Consider the following 25,274-nt stretch of genomic DNA (forward strand, 5'->3'; position numbering starts at 1 on the left):
AATTGGCAAGGGTCCTTCAGTGTGTTGTCGATGTGTCTGGAATTCAAATAATTTGATTCTGAGATACCATGACAATGGGAAGCAAGGCATTACCTTGAGAGAATGATGGCAGAGACAGCTGCTGCAACCAATATTCATGGAAGATGTGGCATTAACAACTGTTCTCCATCCACTGTCCTTCCGAAATCGAAATCTCTATCCTGCCTCCTTGCTATTGCCCTTACTCAAGGGCATTAAATTAAAAAGTAATGTCGCTGGTAATTCTTTTTATTTTTTTTCCTAGTCCAGGCGGTGAAGAATGGGGAAAGTGAAATAAAAACCTTGACTGAAACTGATATGTCTCCTTAAAAAAATGATGCTGACATTAGACATAGCTCAGAAGAGCACATTTGAATATCGGGTGGCACTGCAATGTGTAGCATCACTTGCTTCGTCTTTTAAATTTGTCTTTGTTGGCTGAGCACGTGAATATTTTCCCAAGGTGTAATAGCTGGGAGGATTCCGTCAGTAATAACAGGAGATCTGGTGAGCTGGGTCCTGTTATCTTTTGAATCACAAAGCGTTTTGCTCGTGCTGGTTGTCGTTTCCATTAGGGTAGCTGATAAGCAGATTCGGACTTTATTTGTCCAAATATAGTGCTCATGCTCCCTCTTGTTTGTACAGTGTTTAGCTTTTCTGAAGCACTTATTTTAAAAAGCCTTTTTATCCATGGCGTAGCGTTCTGGAGAAGAACTGTGGACGGGGACTATATGAGCTATTGGTCACAGGTTTGCCACTGTGACTTTCTTTCTCTATAACTCCTTTTCTCCATCTAAAAAAGGAAAGTGTTGGTCTTTCCTCCGCATCCTCAATTCCCTGATTCTATTATTTCATTTGACAATTTATTACTAATAGTAGCATTGACCAAGTTCCCAGGTATCTTGACTCCACGTTTCCTAAAAAAGTCATATTCCTTTAATATGAATAGGAAAATTTAACATTTTTACACTTTTTATTAACCTACTAATTAGTTCTAAGAAAGTGAACATGTACATAATAATTGCAACCATTTACAGAGCATTTGCTCTGTGACCAGTACTGTTCGACTGCTTTATTTATTTTCACAACAACCCTGTGAAGTAGGTAGGTAGGAATTGTTATTCCAATTTAACAGTTGTAAGAAATAATTTATAATATATCTTGTTTCTGCTACAGAAGTACTTTGGACAGACAGTCAAAAAGAGGTAATGAATGGATGAAAATTCATCGACAACATGTCCCCAGATTCAGCTTTTCTCCTAGATTCATGAATTTAGGATCGAACCTTAAGACATGAAGCCAATGTTGAAGGAGCAAAGATAAATTCAGCAGTGATATCAGTTCACCTTCATGGAAACTGTCCAGGAACGTGGTCATGGGTCTGCACTGAGATGTTCTGATTGACTTATGGGTCTCTTGCTACAGAATTAGTATTGCAGCTGGCCAGCATTTAGATCCATTATTCCTTCCTAGTTAGCAAGCACTTCATTTGCAGCCATAGCTCTAGGAGCAGAGCCATTGGTGTGTTGGGGAACCCTGGGGTGCCTAGAAAGGGTTACAGTTGGGTCTGTGTTATCAGCATACTCAGAAATCTTGTTGGGCAACAAGCAGCCTCCTCCCATTACCACAGCATTCTGCTCTATATGTGCTAGGATATGGGAATATTAGGAAGCATTAGAAGAGAATTTATTCTCTTTTTTACTTGCTCTTACTGGAAATGAGAATTCCACCAAAATGTGCATTTCAATTCAAAGTCAGGAATTCCTTGTGGAACAAGAAAAGAGGATATCATGTGTAAGCCAGAATAGCCATACAAAATGATCCAGACTTATGCCTATTCCAGGAAAATGAAATCATACTTCATCAGTGCCTCCACCTCTCTCTCTCCCCTGAGCAAGGTAAACTATATTTCTTGTATCCAAAAATATTTTTAAAGACTGGAAGTTACTGGAGAGGTCAGCTTCCCTCTGGCATTTATTGCCACCATCTTGAATTACCATTAGAGCCCGATGGCCCAGAAATGGCACCAGGGAAGTCCACCCATTTGGGCCTCCTTCCTTCACACTAGGGAATCAGGCTCTCAGCCTTGCAAGTCTAGAGACAGGATCTAATGCCTCCCAGAGGGTGATGGGAGATAGGAAAGCAACTCACATGAGATTAAACTATAACCAAGAATGCAGTTTTAACATTCTGAAAAAAAATTATCTAGGGAAGTGGACATTCTTTGGGCCAACTCTCCCTGGAGGAAACTCCTAGGGAAGACAAATCTTAACAGAAGTTTGTTGTGAAGGCTGTTGAATGAGTCAAAGACAAGAGGCTTAGAAAGTGTCCCTGAGCTGGTGATTGAATTTTGTGTCAGGTGCTGTGCAAAGTACTTTACACGTATTATGTAATTTGGTCCTCATAACAATCCATAATATTCTGTTATTACCCCCACATTGCACTTGAGGAAACCAAGACCCAGAGAAGTTAATTACATTATCCAATGCCACGCAGATATTGTGTTTGGTCAAAGGGTACAGAAAACTGTTCATATATTTCTAGCCCTGTCTAGTGAGAGACCATGTCTGGTTTTTAAAATAAGCTTTGTTGAGGCATAATTTACATATGATCAAATCCACCAGTTTTAAGTGTTCAATTCAATGAGTTTTAACAAAAGTACAGTCACGTAGCCATGACTACAGTCATGATACAGAACACGTATATCATCCCCAAATGTCTTTCATGCCCCTCTGAAATCCATACTCCCTACCCCCAATCCCAGCTCCTGGCAACCACTGATTTGTTTTACATCACTTATTTTCCTTTTTCTAGAACTTCATGTAAATGGAATTGTATAATATCTAGCCTTTTGTGTCTGGCTTTTCCCAGTGCAATGATTCTGAGATTTATTCACATTGCCTGTATCAGTAGGTTTTAATTTTTCCTTTTTATTGCTGAGTAGTCTTCCATTTGTACATCTCCTTTAGCGAAGTGTCTATTCAAATCTTTTGCCCACTTTAGTTGACTTGTCTTCCAATATTGAGTTATAAGAGTTCATTATACATTCAGGATACAAATCCTTTATTAGATACATGCTTTGTAAGTATTTTCTCCCTGTCTGTATGTTGCTTTTACATTTTCTTAATGGTATCTTTGGAAGAGTAAAAACTTTAAATTTTGATAAAGTCCATTTTATCAATTTTTTGTTTTAGGATTTATGCTGTTTATATTGCATTAAGGGCTCATTGCCTACCCAAAAGTTGCAAGATTTTCTCTTAAGTTTTCTTATGGAAATTTTATAGTTTTATGGGTTACATATAGGTCTATAATTCATTTCATTTTGAGTTAATTTTTTGTATGGCATAAAGGATTGAGATTTACCCTTTTTTCCAGTATAGATATTCAATTATTTCAACACCATTTGAATTACTCTATTGAATTGCCTTGGCATCTTGTCAAAAATCAATTGACCGTATATGTGTGAGTCTATTTCTGGACTATCTGCTTTGTTCCATTGTCTAGTCTTACACCAATATCACTCTATCTTGATCAGGTAGTAGGTGAGTCCTCCAACTTTGTTCTTTTTCAAAATTGTTTTGCTATTTATATCCTTTGCACTTTATGCAAATTTTAGAATTAGTTTATCAATATCTACCGCCTAAAAAGTTTCCTGGGATCATGATTGGGATTATGCTGAATCTACAGAACAATTTGGGGGGAGAATTGACATCTTAACAATACTAACTCTTCAGATCCATGAACATGGTATTGCTCTTCATTTATCTAGGTCTTATTTAATCATTCTCAGCAATGTTTGGCAGTTTTTAGTGTATAGGTTTGGGACATTTTGTTAGATGGATCCCCAAGTATCTAATATTCTTATGCTATTTTAAATGGTATTTAATTTTCTTTCAAAGTCTGATTTTTCATTGCTAGTATATGTAAATGCAACTGATTTTTGTCTGTGACCTTGCTAAACTCTTCAGTTCTAAGTTGTTTTTTATGGGAAACTCCTTCAAGTTTTCTAGACAAGCATTCTGTTTATGAAAAGACAATTTGCAGTCCATATGCTTTCTATTTCTTTTTTCTTGCCTCACTACACGGGTTCGAATCTTTAGTACAATGTTGAAGAGAAGTTATGAGAGTAGGCATCCTTGAATTTTTCCCAAACCAAAATTGAAAGTATTCAGTCTTTCACATTATGTATAATTTTAATTGTGGGTTTTTCTTTATTGTATCTATATAAATACACACAACACATCCTGTTGGTTCTGTTTCTCTGGAGAACACTGGCTAATATGTTGTGACTCTGGCGTGTGAAAATTCATGTGTGTGATTTAATCAATTCTGGGATATTATCAGCCATTATCTCTTCAAATATTTCCTCTTCTCAGGTCTCTCTATTCTTTTGTTTTGGAACTCCTAGTAGGTATAAGTTGAAACTTCTTGTTCTAACCTCCATTTTTCTAAATCTCACCCTGGGTGATTTTCTTAACTCTGTCTATAGGCTCACGAATTCTTTGTTCAGTGGTCTAAACTGTTTAACCCATTCATTGAGCTTTAAATTTCAGTTCTTTTTCTTTCCAGAAGTTTTATCTGATACCTGTTCAAATCTACCTTTTTTAAAAAAAATAGACTTGTTCTTTTAATAGATTTCAATTCTTAATGTATCTAATCATTTAAAAATATATTTATTTTATATTATCCTTTAAACAGTTTTTCTATGAACTGAAGTTCTTGGGGGTCTCTGTGTGTTGTATTTTCTGATACTTGTTCATGGAAGGAGTACATACTTTGCGTTTTACTTATTTACTTAAAGCTCTTCTTGAGTGAGGCTTTAGTTTTCCGTGGAAATTCTGAAGTATCTAAGTTGCAAAAATGTCCCTTCAGAGAAAGTTGATGTTTGCTTCTTCCCAGTGAGACAAGAGGAATCATTGGCCCAGTGTAGATTTTCATTATAATTTTCTGGGCTGTGCATTTATTATAAATTCAGAATCTGTGAGCAGTAGGCCTGAGGTTTTGGGTACCCAGAGGAAACTTTTGTTTGCTCTCATCCAGTATATCCAGGCAGAGATTACAAACTTCCTTGACATCTCTCTGAGACTGTGGATACGTTTTTTTTTTCCGGTCTACCCTTTGTGGATGTGGCCCTTTGCCATCTCTGCTTTTATGTAGGTTTTTGCTTCCAATCTCCTACTTCACAACAATTCTCATCTCTTAATCCCTGCATGGAGCCAGATTGCAGTGGCCAGTAACTCCCCCAGGGCATCTCAGGATCAGCTTTACACAATTCTTTCCACCTCTATTTATTTCTGGACCTAATATTTTCTATGTTTGCTTTTCCTGCAGCTCAGTTTTGTGTTTAAATATCTTTGGATTGGTTTTATTCAGCATTTATAGGTGTGGTAGGTTATCCTAGGTGACCATCTTGCCCAAACTAAACGTTCTCCAGTTTAGATTCTACTACATCTTTGTGTACAGCTGGGTCTGAGGCATCCTACCTTCCCTTTGTTCTGGGTGTATGCTGGGTATACTCATCACTGGGCACCTTGGTTTTGTTATAAGCCGTGGCCGGCAGGATCAGAAGATTCACATTCTAGTGGTTACCAGAGGGAGAAGGGGTGGGGAGGAAGGCAAAATGGGTAAAGGGGATCGACTGTATGGTGACGGTTGGAAACCAAATTTTTGGTGGTGAGCACACTCTAGTGTATACAGAAATACATGTGAAACATATAATGTTTTAAACCAGTTACCTCAATTTAAAAAAGAAGATTCACATTCTTTTCTAACAATACCAATTACCCAGAACCTAAGACCAACTATCTTTTTTTTCTTCAAGCACCGGGTAAGGAAGGAAATATTTGTCTATATTCAAATGAAAATTTTCTTTTTTTAAAAATAAATTTATTTATTTTATTTATTTTTATTTTTGGCTGAGTTGGGTCTTTGTTGCTGTGCACAGTCTTTCTCTAGTTGTGGCATGCAGGTTTCTCATTGCGGTGGCTTCTTTTGTTGTGGAGCACAGGCTCTAGGCGCACAGGCTTCAGTAGTTGCAGCACGCGGGCTCAGTAGTTGTGGCTCGTGGGCTCTAGAGCACAGGCTCAGTAATTGTGGCACACGGGCTTAGTTGCTCTGCACCATGTGGGGTCTTCCCGGACCAGGGCTCAAACCCATGACCCCTGCATTGGAAGGCAGATTCTTAACCACTGTGCAACCAGAAAAGCCTGACAAATTTTCTTTTCTTAGTAGCTCATTTCCTCTGATCACACGAAGCAAGTAAAACCTTAGAGAACGTGGCAAATTGTGTTGCAACAAACACCATGAAGACAATGTTTCATCAGCAAAAACTGACACCCAAGATGTTTAAGAAGTCCCTATTAATAATAATAACAAGAAAACAACCATTTTTTTAGTGTCACTAAGTAATTTCAGCTACCTCTGAAATACATCTTGATCCTGTCGCCTTTTCTCCATCCTCACTGCAAACACCCTCGTCCAAGCCACTGTTATTTCTCGGGCTTCCCTGGTGGCACAGTGGTTGAGAGTCTGCCTGCCGATGCAGGGGACATGGGTTCGTGCCCCGGTCCGGGAAGATCCCACATGCCATGGAGTGGCTGGGCCCGTGAGCCTGCGCGTCCGGAGCCTGTGCTCCACAACGGGAGAGGCCACAACAGTGAGAGGCCCGTGTACTGCAAAAAAATAAAAGTTTCTAAATGTGTTTTAATTATGTCTTGCCGCATAATAAAATACCTCAGAACTCAGTGACTTAAAACAATTATTTATCTTACATAATTTCTGTGGGTCAGAAATTCAGAAGCAGCTTAATTGACTAATTCTGGCTTAGGAGTCTCTCGTGAGGTTACATTCAAGGTGTGCCAGGGTTGCAGTCACCTGAAAACCTGACTGGGGCTTGAGGATCTGCTTTCAAGATGGCTTCTTCATAGGACAGGCAAGTGCTGGCTGATGGCAAGAGGCCTCAGTTCCTTTTACTGCATGGACCTCCCCATAGAGCTGATGGAGCACCTTTAAGCCATGGTAGCTGGTTTTCTCCAGAGCAAGTCATCCAAGAGAGAGCTCAGTAGAAGCCACAGAGTCCTTTATGACCTAACATCAGACATCATACTCTATCATCTCTGCAATATCTTGTTGGTTAGACAGGTTAGCCCTATTTGATGTGGGCAGAGACCACATAAGCCTGAAGCCAGGAGGCGAGAATCTCTGGAGGCATCTTGGAGACCAGCTACTACAAATGCTTATTCCCAATTCCCACACTGCCCTGTCTGTAAACCAAAATTTGAGTAGCAAATTCCTAGAGATAACCTGTAATACATTCTTCATTTCGCAGATGAGGAAACTGAGGTCTGCCTGAAGACATAACCCTAATTGGAGGCAAAATCACATTTCCAATTTCCATTTCAGGGTTCTTTCTACCACATTAGATTGCCTTTATATCTATTTTACCTACTATTTATCTAAGGGGTGGGGTGGGGGGCATTTGCCCTGAGCTGCTCATTAAGTAATGAGACTGAATCAGGTGGGGTGGAAAGGCCGTGACACACAGAAGCTGCGGCTGCAGGTTTTCTTAGGATCACCACAAAGCCGTCTTCAAGGTGGCCATCAAGTAGGGTAATTCCGTGAGCCCAGTTCAAAAGCTTCACAATGTTACAATGGAAATAGACTTGATTTAGCTTCAAAGATTCTATTAACTCAGAGAAATGATGGTTTTCTGGGTGAATTAACACACAGCCACTGGTAGAGGACGAAAGTCACTTTAGTGCTTTGAAACTTCTTTCAACTCAATTCTTAGATCTACGTACAAAACATTATAGCTTAGATTCCTGGTCCTAAAATACACACATTTCAGAGCCAGATGATCACATCTTGATCCTAATTTCAAAGGAAATGAAGAATTTGTATCAAGCTCATTTTATAAGGTTGAGAAATAACCTGCTTCAGAAACTGGCACTAAGTGAATCCTCCTAAACACATCATTTACATTACATGTGTGTGTTTGCAAGGAACTGCTGGCTTGAGACACATGAACTTTACTTCTAAGGCTAGAAGTACATTAAAATTGTGATAAACGAATAGTAGAGTATCACTGACTTCCAAACGATATTTTCCCTCACTTTATCATCTCTCCTATTCTTCTCCTAATTAAATCAAAACCTCCCAAAAAGAAAAGGTCAAGATTTCTAAAGTTTAAAAAAACTTTTTATTTGTAAACGTGTCAAACTGATAGAAAAGATGCACGAACAAAAATAGTGTACCTGTGTATCCCGTACCTAGATTTACCTGTTAACATTTTTACCCATTTGCTTTGCCATTTATTCCTCCCACCCTGCCCTCTCTCTGTCTCTGTCTCTCTCTTTCTACACACACACAGCAGACACACACACACCCCACACATGTAAATTTTTCTTAATTATTTGAGACTAAGTTCCATATGTCATGACCATTTTGTCCTAAATATTTCACTGTGTATTTCCTAAAAATAGGGATAGTCTCTTATGTAACCACAGTACAGTTGTCAACCTCAATAAATTTAGCATTTGTGCAATAATTTGAACTAATCTACCCTCTCATATTTCAATGTTATCAATTGCCCCAATGATATCCTCTATAGCATTTTCCCCCTCCAGTACTGGAGGGAAAGTAAAGGGCCAGGTATTGGACTTAGTTGTCAGGTCTCCTTAGCCTTCTTGAATCTGGAACATTCCCACAGCTTTTCTTTATTCTTTATGACACTGACATTTTTGAAAATAGAGCCCCATCTCCTCCCTTTTTAAAAATACAATGTTCATCGTTTTGAGTTTGCCTGGTAATTTGTCTCGTACTTAGATTCAGGCTATGCATTCTCAGGAGGAATCCTAAAACAGTGATGGTATGTCCCTCACAGAGAATCACATCTGGAGGCACACATGGTCCATCCGCTCCTCACTGATCACCTGGTCAGCGTGCTGTCCAATGTCTCCACTGTGTAATTACGGGTTTCCCCCTTGCAACGAATAACAATACATGGAAAGGTACTTTAAGACCGTCCAAGTATCCCGCTCTCTCTTTGTTGAAATTTAGCAACTCTTGATGATTCTTGCTTGATTCTATCATTTCACTATGATAGTTGCAGAATGATGACTTGCCAACTCCCACACTCTTTTCACATTTACCTGTTGGCATTCAAGATTCTGCTGTAAACAAGAGCCCTTTATTCTCTCCATTTATTTATTATTGGTATGAACTCACGAATTCTTATTTTCCCCCCAACACTTTGTAACTCATTACTATCCTTAATTATTTTGGTAGTCAAATTGCTCCAGATTGGCCAGCCCCTTCAAGTTGGCTTCTTTGTCCTTGTGGCGTACCTACATCACTTTTTTAAAAGCAGTTCCTTATTTTCTAGCATAATAAGATGTTCCAGGCCCCTGTTATACCTTCCTTGCACCCTCCCTCCACCTCTCAGAGATTCCTGGGTTTGGATTTTGATTTGCCATTCAGTCTCAAAACTGTGGAAGACCTCATCTCCCCTGTTAGTTACTCACTGGCCCAGCCCCCCTCCAGCCAAAGCTCACCACCTCCACCACCACCACCATGAAAACTCTGGGCTCACTTGACTACCTGCTCCACTAGGTCAAGGTCTCTGAGTCTTTGCTCTTGCCTGTGTCACCCCCTTGCTGGTCCAGGGGCATTTGAAATGTCACTTCTGCTTTACTCCAGATAGCCGCCCAGGGGCCAATAGAATTGTTCCCTCATCTGTGTTTCCACAGCACTTTCGACATATCTTTATTATGGTGCTAATCTCATATCATTGTACTTTGGTTACATTTCTGGCTAGACTGTACTCAAATGGTTTCAAATAACCTGGGGAGAAAGGTATTCATTTTCCCTATTTTGCAGATGAGAAACCTGAGGTTCAGGGAGGTGAGCCTAAGAGAGGCAGCAGAGCACAGGGTGAGGCCTCAATTACAGACTACTTCTGCCCTTTATTAGCCGTAGGACCTTAGGCAGGTGACTAAGCCTGTCTGTGCTGCAGTTTCCCCGGGAGTCCATGTGGATGATAATAAATAGAAACTGCCACGTGGCGCTGTTCTGTCACTTAAAGGAGTTGCTATTTGTACAGCCCCTAGAAGAGTGTCTGGCACGTGGTAACTGCTGTGTAAATGTTCGTTAAATAATTAAGTCACATCATTGCCATTCATATCCCAGTCTTATGATGATAGAGCTCCTAGCCACTGCTCTGCTGTAACTTTGTAGGATTCCAAGATTCCCTGAGAAGCAGTGATTCTATTAGAGACAGCAATAAAAGGAAGCTGGTTCAGGTTACAAGACATTAATAAGGTAAGAGGAAGTGAAATGTTCCACCAAATTGCTGAAGTAAGTCATGGACCGGGGAAGGGTGCAGGTGCCTGGTTCTCTGCCTCTGGGTCTTGGGCACACAGCCTGCATGCTCAGGCAAGGACCACCAGGGTAGATTCTGGGAGCTGGTCCCTCTCTTTACATGTCCTTCCTCTCAAGTCAGTTGTGGGTTAGACATTTGGGCCCCTGGGGTGATTTACCACAAAGACTCTGCTTGCGCATTCACAATTCTGCAAAATGGCGCCGTGGACAAATGGAAAACGTTAATTATCGCTTTGTTGAGGATGGCAAAGGTATGGGTTGAGCTCCTGAATCTTATGTGTATTATACTATCATGGGGATTAAGAATAAAGTTTACATTTCAAAAGCAAGAACCATTTTTATTTTGACCTAATACTGCACATAGGTCATTCACATAACTAAAATCTATTATTATTATTATTAATGTCGATATGGTTAAAAATGGTGGATTGAATTGTGATTGATCTGGTAGATGACAACTGCTAGCTGAGTGACAGAATTATGTAAAGGTTTTCAGCTTAGGGACCAGGGGTAGACAGTGTTGGTCTACATGTGGAAAAGTTACTCAGTGATTAACCATTGTGTCAAATACTAACTATTAACAACTTAGAGCAGATGATCTACCAAACTGGGGGATGTTTCAGAACATTCTTAAGCTTCAGCATGAGTCAGAATCATCTTTAGGGCTTGTTAAAACACAGATTGCTGAACCCCATCCCCAGCATTTCTGACTCACTCTGTCTGGGATGGAGCCCATGAATCTTCATTTTTAATAAGTTCTCAAGTGATGCTGATATTGCTGGTTCATGGACCACAATCGGAGAACCACTTCCCTTTGTTGATTTAGAACAAATATCCCCTCACTGGAAGTCCCTTACCAACACCTAGTTAAAATTCAGTATAACTAGATTTGTTTTAAATAGGCCACCCTAAGCAGTCAAACTTCCCAACCACTTTTAGTATTTTACAGACCAAGAGAGCCATCACTTAATTATTTCTCCAGAAGAAGAAAAAACCAAGCAAACCCTAGTGATGAACTTTTTAAAGGAATATCACAGTTAATTAATTGTAGCACTAGATGCATGTTTCTGATGTCTTGATAATTAAACACATTAAGACTTCTTGGTACTTGCCAATATTTTTATGTAACAATTGAAATACATCTCCCGTTCGTCTTTCATTGGGACGTTCTTGAACTAGTGAGCTGAGAGGTGATGACCAGCAGGTGGCGCTCTGAGTCAGTTCATGGCTGCCTGGATGCGGTGAAAGGCAACCGCACAGACAAGGTGCCTGCTTTAAATCCTCAAGGTAAGGTTCTCTTAACCACTTGTCATAAAATACCCTGAGACACACGTCTTGGAAAATCGAAGTGTCAAGCTCAGCATCTTTGCCACATTTCAAACTAGGTAATTACCTTCTCTCCCAAGGGAATCTGTTTTATGTATTTGTGTCCTTCCTAGGTTACAGGTTTCCCAAAGGCAAAGATCTTGCCTTCTGTTCACTCTATACAATGCTGAAGTGAAATGCAGGTTTTACAATAGCAATCTCATTATTCTACATCCCTCTGAGCTACATGATGACCCGTTAGATACTAATTGCTAGTAATATAGAAACGTGCCTGACTCATATAAACCCTAGCCATAAACTTGTTTTTATTTGACCGAAAAGTAAATTGCTTATTTACTTCTCCTTTACAATATAAAAAGCCGTTTTTTTCCTGCCATCCCAAATTGTAAGTCATTACCAGGTAAACACCACTGCGTATTTTAGTCAGTCATTTTTATTGTCCTCGGAGTTTTTTTAAACTACACACAACAAATACTTTGATATAATCTAAGATAATAAAATAGGTGAACAACTTTTTTTTTTTTTAGATTTACATTTGTATAGAAACAATCTGTGGAACTCCTCACTTCAAAACTAAGGTGTCTAAAAACAGTGGTTCATCAGCATTGCTTTAAAGAATTGTTTGGTTAAAAGTTGCAGTTTTCATTCTCAACTGAAATGTTGTCTCCATGCAGTGTCCCTTGGGTCCAAAGCTTAAAGCCTTGGGAAGGTGGCCAAGAATAAAAGGATGGCCACTCTTCTCTCTGTCCTTCCCTTGTGTGGAGGACAGTGGTTGGAACAGGGTTCTCATAAAAGCCAGGAAGGAAAGAAATCAATTGCACATCTCTAGTTTTCAAGGGTTAAAGACATAACAAGTCTGGGCAGAACAAGTCCCCATCTGTAGATGGGAAGTTCCATCATGACGGCACAGAAGCCCCAACACTCTCTCCCTCGCTAATCATGTCAGTTACTACCCATAGGCTGTGGCCATTGTCCATAAGTTCTCCCTCAAGGCCAGTCATTTTGTCACGTTTAAGTTTTGCCCCCTTGCATTATGTCACTTGGATGCTGTGTATTGGTTCTTGGTGTCCAATTAGGGTCTTTCATCCCCTAAGAAATGTCTCAGCCCACCCTCAAATCCCCCAAATGCCTAAGAGTGAAGACCCCACGGAGACAGTGACTTCAGTGAAACACCTCTCCAGAGATGCTGGGGCATCTGGCCTATATCATCCCATTGACCTTAGTCCACTCATAGATGTCCTGTTCACACACTATATCGGAGTTGATGAGGAGGTATCTGTCACCCACACAGAAATGCTTCTGACAGGCGGCACATTTGAAACATTCCAGGTGATACACTTTGTCCCTCACCCGCATCGTCATCTCGTAGGCACGGATCCGCCTGTCACAGGATGCGCAGAGGCCGTCCTGGCCAAAGAGCCTAGGGAGAAAACAGAGAGAAGAGCTAAAGAGACAGTGGCACAGATAATACTGGAAGAAAGGGCCTGAGGATGGGTTCCATGCTGTAGGCTGGATTCCCAAGACGTCCCAGCAAGGAAGAGCTGGGTCCAGACTGATGGCTGACTCGTTCGCAGTGCTTCCTAGAAGGAAGTGGGTCCTCTGGGATGAGACCGTATCTGTGGCATTTGTGTTTGGCATAACTCGTCCCTTTTCTGAGCTCTCTCCCTGCCTGCAGCCACCACCCTCCACGCCTCCAGGTTGCCCCGGGCCCCACCTCTGTGGAAAAGACTCTCAGCTGAAGTGATTTCAGAGGTTAGGCCTGGATTGTGTGTCTCTTCCCAGGGGAACTTTCATTTTAGAAGAGGGGCCAGGAGTGAACCCCAGGGGCCCCTTTGAGAGGAAACTGACCAGGAATGCAGTGAAATGGGCATCTTTCTGAGGCTCCCGAATTCTATCACATCAACAGCCACTAGTTCCACCCATAGGGAGGGTTGGTCTTGAATTCCTTCAAAGGTACCAAGGCCATCTCCGCATGGTTGTTTGCTGGGTCCCCAGCCTCTGGGAGACAGAGGGAGCTCAACCGAAAACACGCGGTATAGTTAATCGTGCCTCGGACATCGGGAGGATGGGCAGCATTTCTCCACATAGAATGGAAGATCTTAATTCGAGATCCTTGCTGCCCCAATGGCATGAGTCTCTGGAGAAACTCCTCTTCTGACATTGAAATCAAGACTCTCCTAAGTCTCAGCTGACAGGTTACTTATATTAAGCAACATGTAGTGCCAAAGTGGGAGATGCGATATGGTGGAGCCTAGTGCAGTGGTTCTCAAAGTGTGGTCCTGGGACCAGCCGTATTTGCATCACCCGGGAACTTGTTAGAAATGTTCGCTCAGGCCCTCCTGATTGAGATGCTCTGCGGGTGAGGCCCAGCCATCTGTGTGGTCCTGAGCACGGCCAGGTGATTCTGATGCAGGCTGAAGTTTGAGAATCAGCCCGCAAGAGTGGGATAACACAAGCACTGGAATCAGAAGACTTGGGTTCAGCCAGGACTAGCCCTGAGTGCCTGAGTGACGCTGGTGAGACCTCTGATTCCTCTGAGCTTGGCAGTGATCATAGCGTGCCCCTCACCCGGCTGTTAAAGGATGGACGCAGCATGTCAAAGCACCAGCGTTCAAGGGCAAAGCCAGTGCTGGCTGGGTTTTAACACATCTTGGGGGTATTCCAACAGGGCCAGTCTTGTTGCCAGAAGTCATTTTCCCACATGCCTGATTACATGGCATGTCAGCAGGTCCTTTCCACGGAAAACCTTCAGGGCGGTTTTAGGTGAATGCCTGTTCTTCTCGGAAGTTCTTATTAACTTCAGAAGAGCAGAGAATCAACTGGTACGTTCTGAGAGGTTCTAGGGGAGATGAGGGCAGTTGACAAATTTTGAAACACATGAACAAAATTAATGGAACCAGGAAGACGTGGTCTGTGGGCAGGGAACTCATGGTTACAGCCAGGCCAGCTAATTTCCCTCCGAATCCCGCTTTCCATTTGAAGAACTCTGAGTGTTTTCAAGGCACCACCTGGGAGCAAGCTCATTACTGGGGGAGAACATTTTATCCCAAGGCAGCAGATGGTGGAGCTGTAGGGAACTGCCACCCTGGAGGTCACAGAGTGGAAAGACAGTTCTGATTTCCTGATTGTTCAGTAAGTTGAGTTTGGGCCCAAGTGACTTACAAAACAGTGTGTGTGGAACGAAGCCAACCACCTGGGGTGTGTGACCCTTACGGAAGGAGAGCGTTTATTAAAGGGAAGTTGGGGGTAAATTACAACACACGTCAGGCAGCTAACGAAGGGAAGGATGAAGGACTTGTATTTGGGAGACAAGTTCAGGTCCCAGCATCACCTCTAACTAGCCGGGTGCCCCAGAGCCAATGACATTCTCTGCCCTGGCTTCTGTGTCTTAAGCTATAATGCAGGAGAACTGGAAGAGAAGGCCTCTGCAGGCCCTTACAAGCTCTGGTTTGCTGGGACTTCACTAATAGTGAAAATAGCCAGGACTTGACATCTAACTCGGGCGTTCACCTCTGGCACCAAGAACTGGTGCCTTAGGCTGGATATCCCGGAAATAGACCCTGAGACCAGGATTTGTTAAGGATGTGTCATCAGGGGAAACAGGTAAGGTGGCAAGGGAAGCCGGACAGGAGGGGTGCAAGGCAAGCAAAGTTGCACACTCGGGCCAAGTCCGAGGGGAGCTTCAGCCTGACTGCACGGGGACTCTGGGGTGTAAGTTATGTCTCCAAGAGGCCCTGGCTCCCGGCAAGATTGCAGGACTTTGGTCTCCGGCAGTGCCAGCCACTGGGCCAGGTCTGTTGGGCATGGGGGGGTGGGCAGTGGGCACACTTCTGGCTTTAACAGACACAGGTGCTGGCTGTTGAAAGTAAAACACTTAGGGGTGGGGAGGCACTGCACACAAAAACTGGTAAAAAAGCGATCCGAGGGGATCTGGGCTGGGCACTGATACTAACAGCTACTCTTCGGTTCCCAAGAAAACAACATAATAGCACAGGGTTTATTTAGGTTCTGCATGGGGGTCTCATGAATATTTGAGGCTAAATGTCTGAAACGGACAGTAACAGGCAAGTCAAACATTGGAAACCCTCAGGGGGAGAAGTTCTCCTGGGGCAGGGGTGGGTGGGCAGGGGGAGAAGGACTGAACCCCATCATAGAACCCATTTCCTCACTCCTCCAACTTGCCTTTTGCAAAGACACTGCCAGATATGTCAAGAATGCAGGCAAACAAGTCCATGGCTAAAGGGCCATGCCTGCAGCAAGAAATGATTTTTCTCCTCTGTCAAGAGATGTCATGTCTGAAGCTCCCTCCTGCCCATTTTAATAACAATAATATAAATATGAAAGGATGGCTGGAAACGCTTGCACTAACACAGAGTTAATTAACATGTTGCCTAGGAATGTAACAGGGAGAAGAATTATTTCATGTCACCAAGACACAGGTTAATTAACACTGGGTTCTCCCAGACTGTTTTTTTCCTCTCCTTTTTAAAAATGCAAGAGATTAACAAGCCCAGGCAGCACGGGGTTTATTCTTGAATGTTATATAAAAACCGCAGAAATAGGGAGAAGCCCGGGCTCTTTTGACCTTACTCTATCTGTACTTCATTTAATAAGATTCAAATGATTTGACAGGGATGTAGTCAGGGGGCCCAATGGGAATCATTTACCCGTCTGCTTTCTGCACTGTCTTGGCAAACTGATAGCGAGCAGAACCAGGTCTCTATTTATCCCAGTTCTGTTTTCTTGTTACTTAATAAAAAATTGACCAAAATTAAAATCATGATCCTTGGAAACCTGACTTCTTTTCTCTGAACCACCAAATTTGCAAGGACTTTATCAGGAAATTTGGGGGTGGGAAGCTTACTCTGTCAGTCTCTGGGTGAACAGATAAGCTTCCTTCACCATGGAATTGCCTGCATTTTTTTTTTTTTTTTTAATGTAAAATGCTCTGAGGGCAGGTTTGGGAGGAAGAGCTGGCCTGGCAGCCAAGGGCGCTGGAGTCTAAACAAGCTTCCCTGGTTTGGGTGGTCCTAATGTATTAGGGCTCCATGCTCCACAGACCCTCTGCCACAGGAAGGTGGCAAAAATCTGACAGCTACACAGTTAAGCAGATTTGACAGCAGAGGGCACAGAGTTACCTCTGCAGCAGCTAATATGAAACTGGAGATGCTAGAACATTCCGGGCAAAGGCACTCATCTGAGTGCTGGAAAATTCACATAGCCAAACTTATGACCCAGAGCACCCAAGATGGCCTCAGTGCCTGTCTCACTGGGTGTTCCAGAGTTCCTATTTTGCCTTTCCATTCTTCCCTTTCTTTGTTCATTAGATCGGAAAAGACTCTAATGATCAATGTCATGAGCAGCTAACATCTATTTGATCCTCATACTCATGCAGCAAGCCAAGCCCTTCACATGTATCACCCCATCTAATTCCCACCCCTTCTTGGAAGTAGGTATCGCTGTTATCCCCATTTTACAGATGAGGAAGTCGAGGCTTAGGAAGGTTACGTAACTTGTCCAAGGTCACAGAGCTAGAAAGCAGTGGTGCCGGGGCTCAAACCTACAGCTGACTTCAGGGCCTTCCTGCTGTGACCGTCAAATCCTTGGAATGCAATGGCGAGATCATGCTTTCTATTTTTAATTTTCTCATCACATAATATTGGAATCTTACAAAGGACTATTTAGAACCTATAGGTATATTTCGAAGCATTAAATGAGCTCCTAGGAGCCCCCACTCAAACTTAGAAACTACAAAGCTCGCAGTTCCTTTGGCACATCCTGTGCCTTCTCCCCAACCTTCTCCCCTTTTCTGCCCCACAGAGGGAACCGCTATTCTGAATTTTGTGTTCATCACTATCTCGCCTTTAAAATATTAGAATTTGACCATGTAGGAACGTATCCCTGAGAACATGCTTCTCGAACAGGAAGAAAGGCCGACTGCTTCCCTGCATCGGGCAGCTGAGACCCAGCCTGACCTCGCTGGGGCAAGAGGCAGGCACTGGGGGAGACAGACCCACAGCCCCAGGAGGGCAGCGATGACAGTACCTGAGATAGTCTCTGCGGCAGAGCTTCCTGCCCAGCTTGTAGTAGAGGCGCCGGCCCACCTCGCCCAGCCGGCACCCGCAGAGGTCACAGCTGAGGCAGTCCTCGTGCCAGTACTGGTCGATGGCCTTCAGGAAGTAGCGGTCCCCGATATTCTGCTGGCAGCCTCCACATGTCAGCAGGGATGGGGGGATCTGCAGCACCTCATCCACTGGCTCCCTGGAAAGAAGGCCAAGCATTAGGGATGACCTCATCTTGGGGAGACAAGCACGGGAGAGGGGTCAGGAGTCATGCTGTGCCCAAAAGGAAACCTCATTCAATTGCCTGTAGGTGACATAGGAGAAAGGAGGGGATAGCATATACCTAGGGCAGCCTGCAGAGAGACCCTGCCAGCCTTGGGTTAGGACAGGAGAGAGCTAGACCCTACATCCTAGATCCCGGAAGAAGCAAGTGTGGGGCACCAAGAGGCACCAAGGCAACTGCAGGTGGTACTGCACCCCTACCCACAGTCCAGCCCCACTTTCTTGGCACCTGTGGTCTCTCTTCTTTATCTCCCTCCTACTCCATCTCCACACCTCTCCTCTTTCCTCCTCACATACCCAGGACCCAAGGGCACTGCCCAAACCCAGAGGAGGCACCCAGGACTATAAGAGTTGCTTGCTGCCAGGACAGTGACTTCCTAGAGGGCTAAGAATCTGCAAATTCCCTTTTGAATCTCCGTGCCATCCTGCCTCAAACCCTTCCCAAGTGCACAAAAGCAGAGGTGAGGAAGGAAGAAAGAAGAAAGGGACCCCAAGTTATTTTAGGTTGCTTTCTCTTTCCAAGATAAAAATTCCTTCAGGATATAATAGAAATTCTCATTATTATTATCTTTTAATAGAAATTCCTCATCCCATCCTTCTTACTGAATGAATCCTTGGAGAAAAATCTCAGGTGTTAATTAAGGCCACTGTTAAACTTAGAAAGGACGTCAAACAGAACTTTCTGCACGTGAACATTTTTACAGCAGCAAAACTGATTCAGATGAAGTTGATTTAGGAAAGAAAATGGGGAGAGGGGCAATAATTATTTTCGAGAGAGTGGAAGGCAATTAAACAGACTCTGAAATCTCCATCCAGGCAATTGTTAGGAGCGAGCCTGTGATGTGTGTTCTTTCACTACAATGTCATACAGTGTCTCCAGTTCACTTTGCTTCACTGGAATCTGAATACTTCCGTTTTACATTTTAAAAGAAATAACGTTATTTGCCAAAAGAAAATAAAGGGAGTGGGAGAAATGATTCTCTCACCAGATGGGACACAGGAAAAACAGTATACCTGTTGATGTGTGACAATTAACAAGTGCTTTCTTGACCCTCACTCAAACACAAATCTATTTTTCAAAATTCTATTATGTTTTGAAAAATGGAACTGCCTCCAACTGTGAAATTCCCAAAGGGAGTTTCCCCCTCGGTACTTTGAGGGTATAAATCTGTGTCTCCTATTTCCAGCTGACGCTAACTTACCAGGTGACCTTGTGTCCTGATTGGCCTGTGCCCACAGCACTCAGCGTCCTTTACACCTAGGGATGACAAGGCTCAGGGAACCAGTGTTGATAACACACTCTGACAGCTTCGGGTGACTCTGTCTGTAATGTGCATACCTCCCTGTGAATATTTAGGGCTACTGAAACCGAGCCCACACTTTGTAGATCAAGTATGAGGGTCCTTTTTGAGATGATCTCCTTTTAGAACAGGGAAAGGTAAAACCCAAACCAGTTTCCTCCTAAAAACTCAAGACTTTGAATAGTTTTAAGAATTCACTGAAGCCTGGCTTGCTTTTCTTTGTTTCCATGGGTTATACATAAAGACTTCCACTCTCCCTCCTGAAAAATAAAACACCAGCATTTTCACATGCATCACCTCAGAATCGCATCTCTTCCCTTTCCACAGCCCATGGTCTTACTTTAGGCTTTCAGAAACACTCATGGAACCTCAACACCGCTGGATGCCCTGATGCTGAGGCTGCCAACCAACTGTGAAAGAAGAGAATTTGCACTTAGCTGGTGCAAAACTGCCTGGAATTAAAATGAACTGCTCTTGTTACTCACAGGGAGGCGGTTGGGGCCACTGGTGGTCCAGTAGAGGAAATCTCTGTGTGAATTCTGGCTGTCTTTCTGTCTAAATGTTTCATTTGCATATGCCTTGGCAAATTTCTGTGTGTGATTTGGAGATGCTGATCAGACTGACCTCAGCTGCACTGACCCAAGTATGTACACAATGAAGCTTCTGGTAGAATAGTGGTTCGCAGTAGAAATGGTAAGCAAAAGAGCTACTGTGATGGCCTGAGATGAGATAGGAAAGGATAGGATAAGATATTGGCTCTATCTTTCTATAATTAATGATAATATCACATTATCTTTGGTGGATGTTCCAAGCCAATAACTGAGTGGGATTTACTCCCTAATATTTTATATTCTCCTAGAGCCTATCTGAATATTATACCTAAACACACTTCGGCCTGGATTTCTGGGATAATTTCTCAACAATTTCCAAGAGCGATAGGGAAGAAATGTGCTGCAGTAATTTCTCAGTGAGCTGGTCCACCTCCAATGAGAGCTTGTCTGCATTGGGCAAATAGTGAAGCAAAGGATGGAGAAGAGCACCCTTCAGTAGGTGCTTTGCTGTGTTATGAGGTAAAGATGTTTCAATTTTCCAATCTCAGTGAAAAAGCACAAACTTTGAAAAGAGAAACACTTCCTTCAGGGAACTGAAACCTCCAGATTTATCTTCTAATAAAAGGCTTAGTGATTGAGTTCTACTGATCGAAAAGGCATTAGGAGCCTTTCAAAGGTAATTCATCCAATTCACTCTCTTATTGTATTACTATGGTCTTGCCCAGGCTCTGAAAACTCAGAGCTAAGTTGTAATTCTTGGTTTGTTAAAAAAAAAAAAAAAAAAAAAAAGAGCAAACCACCCCTTTAAACCCAGTGTTTTCGTAGATATATACTTTTAAAAAGGAATGTTATCTTTCTCCTGAGAATTTAAGGAAGCTGGGTTTTTGTTAGAACAAACCAGACTCCTTATAGAACTGGCATCTGAACCTTCAAGATTGAATAGGGCTGTTTATATTCTCACTAGATCATGGTACTTCCTGTGTTTTATGAGAACACGCTGAGCTTTTATGCTCGTAACTGAGGGTAAAACCCAGGTATATAAACACCATAGGAGACTGAAATTGGGAGAAGGAGGTACTTCAATCAGGAAAGCACAATTCTTTTAAAGCAGAAAAAGAAAAGAAAACAAAACAAAACAAATGCCTCTTAAAAGCACAAATGGACAAGTCATTAACCAGCTCCTTTGGTCTGTGTAACAAATCCCTTCAAAGGATTAGATGGGGACTTCAAAGGAATAAATGTTCTCAAAACCAGACAGCTAATGAATCTTAAAAGGGCATTTGCGCTGACGGCTAAATGATATCTTAAAACAACCCTTTCTCCGCGTCTTAACACCAAGGAATGGGCTGGAGGTAAACATTGGGAAGAGGGGTTACTTCAAACCAGTCAGAGCCTCAGAAAACAAATGCAGTTCATTAGAGCTCCGGTTCCCAGACTCCAAACCCTTTGAGACTGTGATAAAAGCCGTGAGACTCCGCTCCCCAGAAAAAATTCACCTATACGCAAAATGGTGCACTAACTTTCAAGGTTCAAAGGTCCCCATCGGTGGACCCCGAGGGGAGAGGCGGGGACGTGTATCCAGATTAACTCCGTGTTTAGCTGCTCTACAGTCTCTGGAGGCCTGAGTGAGCTCCGAGGTGAATTCTCGCACCTCCTCACCCGCCGGTCCCTGGCGCTGCGGGCAGCCGCTCCACCTGCGGACCGGGAAGGGGGCCGTCGGGGACTCGAGAGGCCTCCACTTGTAATGTCCCCCTTTCCAGGACCAAATGGACAAAGAGAAAGGGGACCGAGAAGGAACGAGAGGGGAGAAAGGAGCAGAATCGAGTCCTGAGGGCTCTCGGGACTGCACCTGCGCGCCTCCGACCTCCCCCTCTGCCTGCTCCGGTGTAAACTTTCTGGCCCGCAGTGGCTTTGGGGAGAGTCCCAGGTAGCCGGGAGGGGCCCGCAGCGGCGCCGGGTCGATCCCCTCTTCCTGCCGCCCGCCGCCCAGCCCCTCTCCCAGTGTCCCCGGAGTCACCCGATAGGATGCGGGAGCCCCGCGCAAGGCAGAGGGAACCAAGGGCACGCTGCGGGCGCGCACCTGGAGCCTTCTCGCCGGCCGCCCGCGCCACCCTGCCGCCCCGGGGCGCGAGGCCGTGGACATCGTGGGTGGTAGGGGCACCACACTTACTCAGACGGGTCCAGGCTCTTCCTCTCGATGGCCGAGGACATTGGGGAGGGAGGTGGTGTGCCAGGCGGCGGGGGCGCTCCCTTTGTGGCGCGGGGCTGGCCGGCTGCCGGGGCTCGGACCCCCTCGGATGCTCGGGCGCCGCCGCCTCCGCTCCTGCGCCTCCTCTTGCTCCGGCGCTCTGGCGGCGAGCTCGCCCCTCCGCGCTCAAGGACAGTCACCGCGCTCCCTTCAAACGCCAAAGAGAGAGAGCGAATCACCGGGCTGCCGCGCGCCGCGGCCGAGGCGGGGACAGGGGCGCGCAGCCTGCCCCGGGCGGCTGCAGCTGCCGCTGCTGCTCAGGACTTAACCTTCCATCCCGGTCCCGCCGCCGCCGCCGCCGCCGCCGCCGCCCGGTCCGGCTCGGCTCGCGCGCTGTCGCCGGCTCCGCGCCGCCCGCGGGAATGGGGCGCGACCGTCCGGCCGCCCCTCGCCCCTCGCCCCTTCGGCCCGGGTCGCGGCGCGCAGCTAGCCGCCGAGGGCAGGGAGGGGGCGGCGGCCTGGGGGCCGCGAGGGGACTGCGCCTCTCTCCCCCGGCTCCCTCCTCTCTCGGGAAGGTCTATTTTCGCTCAGCTTCCCTCTGTCTCTGGTTTCATTTCCTTTTTCCTGATCACGATTCAAATACAATAGAAGGAAATCACATTTAAAGAGACAGCTGCCCGGTACCCACCCCCCCTTCTTCTTTTTTTTTTTTTTTTAACGGGGCTCCTGGGGATTAGCGATACAAACAGCAGCCGCCGCCGCCGCAGCAGCCGCCGCCGCAGCAACCTCCGCAGCAGGACTGAGTTGGCGTCTTAAAGGGGCCAGCGTCGGGGACAGGAAGAGTCTCTCAGTGAACACCTCTCCTTGGAGAGGCGGCTGGGTTGCCTCTAAATCATTCTTTAGGGATTCCCCTCTTCGGCGTTGCCCTTTTGGTAAACTAAGATTGAAAGTAACCAGCGGGCCGCTCGAGGAAGAAAGAAAAGACAAGAATGCGAAATAAGCACATACAGAGATGCACGCGTTCCGAGTGGCGTTCGCGCCCGTTCGAGGTTCCAGGTCCGCGGACACGGAGCGCGGAGATGCCCCAGACAGCGTGGCTCTGCTGGCTGCGGACTTGTGACTGCGTCCGCGCTCCAGGCAGGCGACGGGAACTGTGCGAGCAGAGGCCGCACGGGCTGGGTACGCCTGAGCAGTGCCAGGGGCTGCTAATCCCAGAGGGAGCGTGGTTGGGAGGGACCAAGCTGATCTCAGTCTCCTCTCCATCTGCTGGTGGCAGAATTCCCTCCCTCAGCATCTTTCAAAAATCGGACTCCTGCGGTTAAACTGGCCCCTGTAAAGTGCCAATAGTACTCTGCACAGAGAAGAGTGCCTCTCCAATGAGGGAGAGACTATTTTGCCCTGGGTCAGGGAAAGCGAGAGAAGCCAGACTTGATTTTCGAGTTCAGGTTTCCCCTCCAACCTCAAGGGCAAATTCTAGGAAGAGGGAGGAATGCAGAAGGGGAGAGGAGGAGGCAATAATCTGCCCTTGTGTAGAGCAAAACTTTAGGTCCCTTGGGCCTCATCAGAATTCCTTGAAAATAACTGCATTCAGAAATGATTACTAAAGGCCTACTTGTGCATGACACCAGTCACAAGTCTTGTAGAGAAGAAACTACCAAGTACTTTCAGGATCCATAGTTTTATATGAGCAGTCTGGATCATGGTCATGGGTATTGTATTCCCATTTTAAAGATGGCACTGAAGGACCTGGATGAGTTCACCCTCAAGGGTGGTGGCTGAAATCAGAAGTGCATCCCTGTAGGCATCGTTTTCCCTGTTCAGAGCTTATCCTCACTAACTTCTCACACGTAAAACCAGAATTTACTATTGCTTGCATGCTCTTGTCCTTTCCTTACCTCCATGTCCAAAGCTTGGGTCCCTATGGGTATAATTAAAATCTCTCCCAATCTCCACCCCTCCGATGTGTGTGTGTGTGTGTGTGTGTGTGTGTGTGTGTGTGTGTGAAAGGAAGCCTTAAGAGCAGCTTTGGGTCCAACTCAAGGCCTTCTTGAGTCTCTAAAAAGGCCTTCTCTGCTCCTTGTTTTTAATTTAAAAAGGGAAAATGCCTAGAATTTTTAGGTCAGCCTAAATTATGTGATAACCATGTAACCTACTACTCTGCAATTGGAAATGAAAATAAACATATATATAGGCTGTGAGGAGCAGTTCACCTATTTACAACCAGTCAACATGGTGATTAAATGCTAGGACTTGGGCATCCGACTGCCTGGGTTTGATTTAAGCTCTTAGTTATAAGCTAGCGGGGCCTATCTAGGAAAGTTACTTAACCTCAGGAGGCAGTATTGGTAGTGGCTCTGGAGTCAGACAGCCTGCACCGCAACCCACCATTTCCCACCTGTGAACCTGGGCGAACAGCAGGAATTTAAATGCCCAAGATCCTCATCTGTCAATGGGGGTGCCAGAATCTATTGATCAGTTGTTGTGAGGATGAGTGATTGCATGCAGTGTGGCCCTTAGACGTGTAATGAGCTGGGGGAGATACAGACATGAGATTACATACATGGATAGCATTTGGTGTGTGTTAAGCTCTCATAAATTGTAGCTTCTGTGTTACAGCAGACTATCGTTGGGAGAATTTAAAAAGAGTTTGAAATTAAATTTAAAGGTGAGCTGGGGGTTAAAAATAAGAATTTCCCGCCCAAATTAAAAAAACTGTCCCATTTTTTAAAAGCAAACAGAGGAGGGTCACTTCACTTCACCTCCTTGTGCTCGTATAGAAAACATATATGGATTTTCCACTTTAATGTTCACTGCCTTGGTGATTACATGATATGTTTGCATCTGCTTGCTTTTATTAAATCTGATAAGTTGCTTCCTACCTTGCTATATAGTTTTGCATGGGGCTTAAGTTAGTTGTTATATTAAATATATCCTTGGGTTCCGGAGGTAACCTCTAAATGGCCGACTTTGGGACATGAAGTTTCCTTTTAATAATATGCTTCTGTTTTGACCCGAATGTGTAAAGAAAGAGCGATTACTGCCGATGACTTTGGGTCAGTTTCTTATCTCTCACCACTCTTTGGGGAGAACTTCCTTAGAGAAAGTGAATATTTGAAATGGTATCTTAAGATTTCAATTTCACACACAGTAGTTGTAAGAAATAACTGCC

The 25,274-nt window shown here is 44.4% G+C and overlaps 1 protein-coding gene across 2 annotated transcripts; it reads right to left on the minus strand.

Annotated features, from left to right (window-relative positions):
- Nucleotides 1-11,500: 11,500 nt before the first annotated feature.
- LMO2 (LIM domain only 2) lies at nt 11,501-23,254 on the minus strand. 2 transcript variants are annotated; one of them, XM_019948454.2, is made up of 4 exons: nt 23,114-23,254; nt 22,088-22,313; nt 17,767-17,982; nt 11,501-13,141 (listed from the first exon to the last, which is right to left on the minus strand). In XM_019948454.2, exons 2-4 carry the CDS (start codon nt 22,126-22,128, stop codon nt 12,922-12,924), a joined length of 477 nt encoding a protein of 158 aa, XP_019804013.1. In that variant the 5' UTR covers nt 22,129-22,313; nt 23,114-23,254; the 3' UTR covers nt 11,501-12,921. The 2 variants fall into 2 exon arrangements, with proteins under 2 accessions (XP_019804013.1, XP_019804014.1); XM_019948455.3 differs by lacking the exon at nt 23,114-23,254 and adding an exon at nt 22,435-22,712.
- Between the last annotated feature and the right edge of the window lie 2,020 nt (nt 23,255-25,274).

This window comes from Tursiops truncatus, chromosome 8 (genome assembly GCF_011762595.2).
Source record: "Tursiops truncatus isolate mTurTru1 chromosome 8, mTurTru1.mat.Y, whole genome shotgun sequence".
NCBI classification, from domain to species: Eukaryota; Metazoa; Chordata; class Mammalia; order Artiodactyla; family Delphinidae; genus Tursiops; species Tursiops truncatus.